Genomic DNA, 6,305 nt, shown 5'->3' on the forward strand with positions numbered 1-6,305 from the left:
ATCCCCGTATCAGGAATCTCAACGAGGAGATTCGGCAACTAGTTGTTGTTGTTGAAGCGGCTACTAAGCCCCGTTCGGGGCGGTTCATCTATCAACGTTGTCGTCAATTTCAGCTAGGGGGAGGCCCAGGAAGTGTGCGACTTCCATAGGGGCTGTCCATAGGGACAGGGGCGTTAGCTGAGTGGGGTTCTCAGGGCATGTGAAGAGGTGCCGGGATTGGTTGGGCACATCCTCGTTGATTCTACTCAAGTAGGAATTGAGCCTGCTGCAATAGCCAGAGCGAAGTTGGGCTATTGTAGTGCGGGTCTCCCGAGGCAGACAAAGTTCTGTCCCGTCCACGTCCGGTGGTTGTGTGCCTAGAACGGCATTCACGGGGCGAGAGTCTACATAACTTGAGACTGATTCCCTGTGAATGCCGTTCGGGGCCTGTCGGTAGGTTGACGGGTCCAGAGGTTTGATAAACCTCTGGACTTCGTCTGTCAGTTCGTAAAGATGCCTTGCCTTGTATGTTGCCAACAACGTGTCTTTATCTTTGCCCCAAGTGCTGCCGGCCAACGACTTGAGGACATTGTTGCGGCTCTGTACTCTGTTGACAATTGCAGTTGTATGCGCCGAGAAAGAGAGCAGACTGTCGAAGGTAACTCCGAGAATTTTCGGGTTATTCACCGTCGGTATTGTTACGCCATCGACGTGAATACCCAGTTGCAGTCTGAGCTCCTTCGTCCAGGTGGTGAAAAGGGTTGCCGAGGATTTCACAGGGGATAGGGCAAGGCTCCCTGCAGTGAAGAAGCGAGAAAGTTCGGCGAGGTAATCGTTTACCTTCGAACACAAGTCATCAATTCCTTTCCCAGACGCCATGATCTAACAATCGTCAACATAGGAGACTATATTAACACCCTCTGGTGGCTGAGGAAGCTTTGAGATGTAATAATTAAACAGTAGCGGGGACAGGACACCACCTTGTGGTACCCCCTGTTTAATTTTACGTGGCTTGCTAGTTTTGTCTCTGAAAATTACTGACGAGTGTCGACCACTCAGGTAATTCGCCGACCACCGTTTGAGTCTCTGTGGGAGTGAGGAGGCCTCTATATCTTCTGGTAGCGTTGAATGACTGACAGTGTCGAACGCCTTGGACAGGTCCAACGCTTCTAGAACAGTTCTCTCACAGGGGCGGTTTCGGTTTAGGCGAGTTATCTGAGTGTTTATGGCGTGCTGTTGTTGTGCTATGCACTTTACGGAACACATATTGATGCTTTGCTGGGGTCAGGTGGTTCGTAAAGTACGGGAGCAGCAGGGCCTCGAGCGTCTTCGATGCCGGGGAAAGGAGAGTTATCGGGCGATAAGACTCTCCTTTGTTGGCTGGTTTCCCCGGTTTGAGCAGTGGGACCACTCTCCCCATTTTCCAGATGTCTGGAATGACGAGAGTGGCCACAGACAGGTTGAGGACCTCCGTTAGGTACGCTACTCCCGCAGGACCCAAATTTTTCAGCATCAACATGCATATTCCGTCGGGTCCAATGGCTTTGGAGGATTTCGCCTTCCCGATGGCTACCCTTACCTCACCGCTGGTGAAAACATGAGGCGCACTGGGTTTTGGCATTTTGTGCAGCCTTCTGGTCACTCGACGTTTGGCGTTATCCACCGGAGGATGCAGAATGAACTGCCGGCTAAAATGGCTCTCGCATCTCTCCGGGTCCGACGAAGCGTGGTCACCATAGTCTATCTCGACTCTGTCTGGGTTGGATAATGATCTCACGGTTGACCAAAGCTTGCTCACACCAGAGGCGAAGTTGCAGGTCTTCAAGTGCTCTTGCCGCTTCGGCAGAAAAGTTCGAACGTGGATCCTTAATACATCCTGCTGGGATGAAGCGAGCTGCAACAGCGGTGACAACCCTGCGGAACTTACGTTTACCTACATGAACGTCGGTTGGTATGGGTAGTGCAGTGAAGGCGCCTTCAGTAACATCCGTGAAGCCTTTCCAGTCAGCTTTGGAAAAGTTGACATAAGTCCGGTGATCCACGGAAGCAAAGTCGGCAGGTTTATCAATCGAGATGACTATGGGCAGATGGTCTGATGCTAGGGTCAGCATAGGTCGCCATGATACGCTGTTTATCAGACCAGCGCTGACAATTGTTAGATCTGGCGAGCTGTAGCGGCTGCCCATAATCCTGGTGCGTGCGTCGTCGTTCATTGTGCAGAATGTCGAATCGTCTATCTGCTCAGCCAGATGTATTCCCCTATGATCATTTGACAGGCTTGAGTGCCAAAGATCGTGGTGCACGTTAAACTCACAAACTACCATACGGTTTTCACCTCTGAGTAGCGCACCTATTTCAGGGTGATATCCTGCCGGGCAGCTGGTGGTGTATAAACGTTAGATATTTCGAGCTCAACATCGCCTGACCGGATAGCAATACGCTGACATTCTAGGATGGTATCCCTGTGGTCGATGTCTGCTTCAATAAGACAATACTGCACGGTGTGGTGCGTGATGAACGCTAAACCTCCACCATTATCTCGCTCCCGATCTCGACGGGGCACGTTGTATCCGGCGTAATTCAACAGGGTTGAATTGCCGTGCAACTTCGTCTCTTGGACCGCAGCTATTAATATTCCATGCCTTCCCATAAAGACAGTTATCTCCTCGATCTTGCTCTGGAGTCCGTTGCAGTTAAATTGTAGCACCTTTGTGTGCCTTGGGAGACCGATTGTGATGTGTGGTGTTAAAGAGTTTTGTTGCCTGCCGGCCCCCTGCTGTACGTGCTGCAAAAGGGGGTGCTGCCTTGTGGTAGTGGTTGGTGGCGTCACGGGGGAGGGATGTGACGGGGCAGCACAGCAGGGGCCCACATAGTCACTCGTCCAATCTCGCGTGTTGCGAAGTCCTGAGCACGCCCTAAAGTGGCACCAGCCGAGGCAAGAGTTGCACTTGACTGATGTCACGTTACGGTATATTCTGGACTGACAAACAGAGCAGATTGTCGGAGGGACTAGGAGTTGCTGGCGGCGGTGTGTGGGTGCTATTGTGTTTGTTTGTGTGTCTATTGTTGTGTTGTGTTTGGGTGTGGGTGTGTTGATTGTGCGCTGCCTAGGCGGGTGGGGGTTTGCCGTGGAGGCGGTCCGGTTCGTACAGCATGGGGCCACGAAAGACGTGGTCCATTGCCGGTGCTTACGTAGGCCTGAGCAGTTGCGGAGGTGACTGCACCCGTCACAGGCATTGCACCTGACCGAGGTGGAGTTTGTATGCAGTCGTCTCTGGCATACGCAGCAGGTGTAGATTTCTGGCCCTGGGTTTGACCCTATGCCAGCCCTGAGCAGAAGGGTACGGAGAAGATGTAGCCCTAGAATCGAGCAACGTTTGATGGATTTCGCCGGCCTAAACGGGGTTAGATCGCCGAAACAACAGCCCTTGGTCGGGTAAAACCCGAGTCATTCCGGTACGTAGAACCGGCTGTCGTGGGACACCGGCAACTAGTGAACGTACATAAGCGGAAGAAGTGGGACGAGCATCTGAAGACTTGTAACTTCACCTCTGGTGTGAGTAAGCTTTGGTCAACCGTGAGGTCACTGTCCAATCCGACGAAGCATGACGACAGAGTCGAAATTTCTTTCGGCGACCATGCTTTTTTTGGGGTTTTGAAGAGATGGCATAGACTATATTCCTCGGTCGCCTGGTTATTCCTCCTCCGTTAGCTTTCGTCCAAAATCCAGTGTTTTCCGCTCAATGTTCTTAGATAGGTAGTGCTTTGGAGTGATAAATTCGGCTGATGCGTTAGTGATCCCATTCATATCGTTTCGAAGTTAAGGGCGATGATAGCGATGTGTTAGCAGATATCAGTAGCGATTGCAATTATGGTAATTGCCGTTAACCGATAGGTTTGTGTATTTGGACAGAGTGTGAAGTGAGGACGTACTTCATCGCGGATTGTGTAGGAATGAGTGAGGTGGAGTCGAGTTATATGTACAAAGATTACATAAAAAATGATACGAACGACAAAAAACATAAATGATAATAAAATGATACATATAGCATATGTAACGTATTTGCTGCAGGTAACTTTTTAAAATTTAACATTGGCTTTTTGAAAGAAATTTGCTAAATCAGTGATTTTGGCCACATTATTCTCTTTGAAGATTTCCTCAAAATTGCATGTTTCTTTGAAGACGTCGTGACTGGATCTGTGAGTGGACAAAAACGACAGTGGAAAGTTTGGTGTTCATAGCCATCCGGAGCTCCGCAGCGACAGAGCAGAGTTCAGTGCTTTGATCTTGACAAGGTATGGCTTGTTGTAAGTGTGTCCCGTAAGGACTCTATTCAAGATGTTGATTTCTTTTGGGGCTATTTTGAGCTTTTTGAACCACGTGGTACTTTTCCTTGTGGGAAAAGTAGTAGCGAAGAGATTTTTGTTAGAGTTAGAATAGGTTAAAAAGTTGTTATAGCATTCATCATATATCCTATTTTTCGTCAGCTTACTTGCTTCATCTATTGTTAGTTTGACTTTTTTACTGTTATTAAGTAAGTTCGATCGCCTTTTTAGCGAGCTGATCTGCCTTGCCATTACCTGGTATATTGTTGTGGCTGGGAATCCATCTAATTTGTATACTGTGAAAAGGGTTCTGGCTTATTTTATTTGTGTATACTATTATTAGAATTTCTATTTTTGAGAGTTTGACATGAAATTAAGCTATCAGTAAAAATTACTAAGGAGGAATATGTCAATTGCTTCCTCTATGGTTAGCAGTTCGCCGAAAGTTGACGACGATTTGAAGAGAATAAAAGAGTGTTCAGCGTTTGTATTAAGAATATAGATTCCACAGCCTGTTCTGTCTTCAGATAAAGATGCATCCGTGTACATGATGGTATAATTTCTGCCCAAATAGTCATCCACAATTGAAGCATGTTGTGTCTTTATACATTCCACAGTCATGTCAGTCTTTCTTTCTAGTAATAGTTGTTTTTGCTATGACTTTTAAGTTAGTGGCTGGTTGATGCTGGGGAATTACGTCAACACTATCAAAAATGTCTGCAAATTTATTGTATACAATTGAGTAGCTGGAGTTTAGGAACGGATTTGATTGGATTGAGGTTACTATTGGGTCTTGTAAGGCTATCAATTTAATTATTTCTGTGGCTGTGAGCCATTTTGCTCTTTCCGATTGAGGGAGCTCGTTTGCTAAGACGTATATAATTGGAATTGGGGTGGACGGGGAAACACCCAGGCATATCAATTTTTTAAATTTTTTTCGATTTCAATGCTTTATTTAGTCAACATTTGACTATTTTTGTACAATATTCTTTCACATTTACACTCAACGTTTTTTTCGTGTTTACAAACTAGTTATAATTACTATGTACTATTTTTATACTAAAATTTAGTTAGGTTCAAAAGTTTTCTTTTACATATCCTTCGATTAATTGCTTAAATCTATTGATATTTGACACTGCTTTTATAGACCCGGGGAGTGCGTTAAATAGTGCAAAACCCTTATATATCAAACTATTTTGCTAAGCTACACTTTTAAATGACGCTAATCTCTTGTCTTCACTATTTCTTAAATTATAGGGCTGAATGTCTCTTATTATCCTTACATACCTAGCTAAATAAGTAGGCAACATATTATGTTTTATTTGAAAAACAAATAAAAGTACATTGTAACATATTCTTGTTTTACACTCATCCACCTCAACGCTTTTAACATCACCCTTATTGGTGTTAATAAATTACATCTTAGGATTACTCGCATCGCCTTATTCTGTATCCTTTGTAAGGACTCTATTGCACCTTGGCTCGCTAGAAACAAAATTGTAGAACAACATTCTAATACCTCTATTCTGTATCAGTGACAAATTTTTTTTACAGTTTTGTTACGGAAAAATATATGAAAAAATTTTCGTTTTTCAGTTACAAAAGTTTTGTCACCTATACAGAATTGGGCTGTAAATGTGGTTTTATCCATATATTGTATATTTTTATAGCCGTGTTGTAATTTATGAGTTTTCTAATTCTTTTGAAAAATCCTACTTTCTTCGCAACTTTTCCTGTTATAAATTTAACATGGTTTTCAAAACGAAGTTTGTTGTCTATCAGTACAAATATTTCATTTCACATACATTCTCAATTTGTTCATTATCCATATATACATTAACGGTAGTATTACTATTAATTACCATACATTTTGTTTTTTTCACATTCAATTTCAATTTATTCGCTTTTAGCCAAGAATCAATTCTTTGTAAGTCCTTCTTCATCACTATATTACACTCGCCCGCTGAATCTGCTTCTATGTACACCAACGTATCATCCGC

General features: G+C 44.6%; 1 protein-coding gene across 4 annotated transcripts in view; it reads left to right on the top strand.

The window, feature by feature from the left end:
* The window catches only part of LOC118749963 (rab3 GTPase-activating protein catalytic subunit-like), a 173,664-nt gene that overhangs the window by 7,939 nt on the left and 159,420 nt on the right, over nt 1–6,305 (top strand). The window contains exon 4 of one of the 4 annotated variants that reach the window (XM_036484716.1): nt 4,133–4,258. The exons of the other annotated variants lie outside the window; for them this stretch is intronic. Within the exon in view, the coding sequence (XP_036340609.1) occupies nt 4,133–4,160 (28 nt within the window). The 3' untranslated portion in view covers nt 4,161–4,258. Of the gene's footprint in view, nt 1–4,132; nt 4,259–6,305 lie in introns of those variants that run through there. 4 annotated transcript variants of the gene reach the window in all.

Source organism: Rhagoletis pomonella, unplaced genomic scaffold (genome assembly GCF_013731165.1).
Source record: "Rhagoletis pomonella isolate Grant_MI unplaced genomic scaffold, Rhpom_1.0 Rhpom_scaffold_00097, whole genome shotgun sequence".
NCBI classification, from domain to species: domain Eukaryota; kingdom Metazoa; phylum Arthropoda; class Insecta; order Diptera; family Tephritidae; genus Rhagoletis; species Rhagoletis pomonella.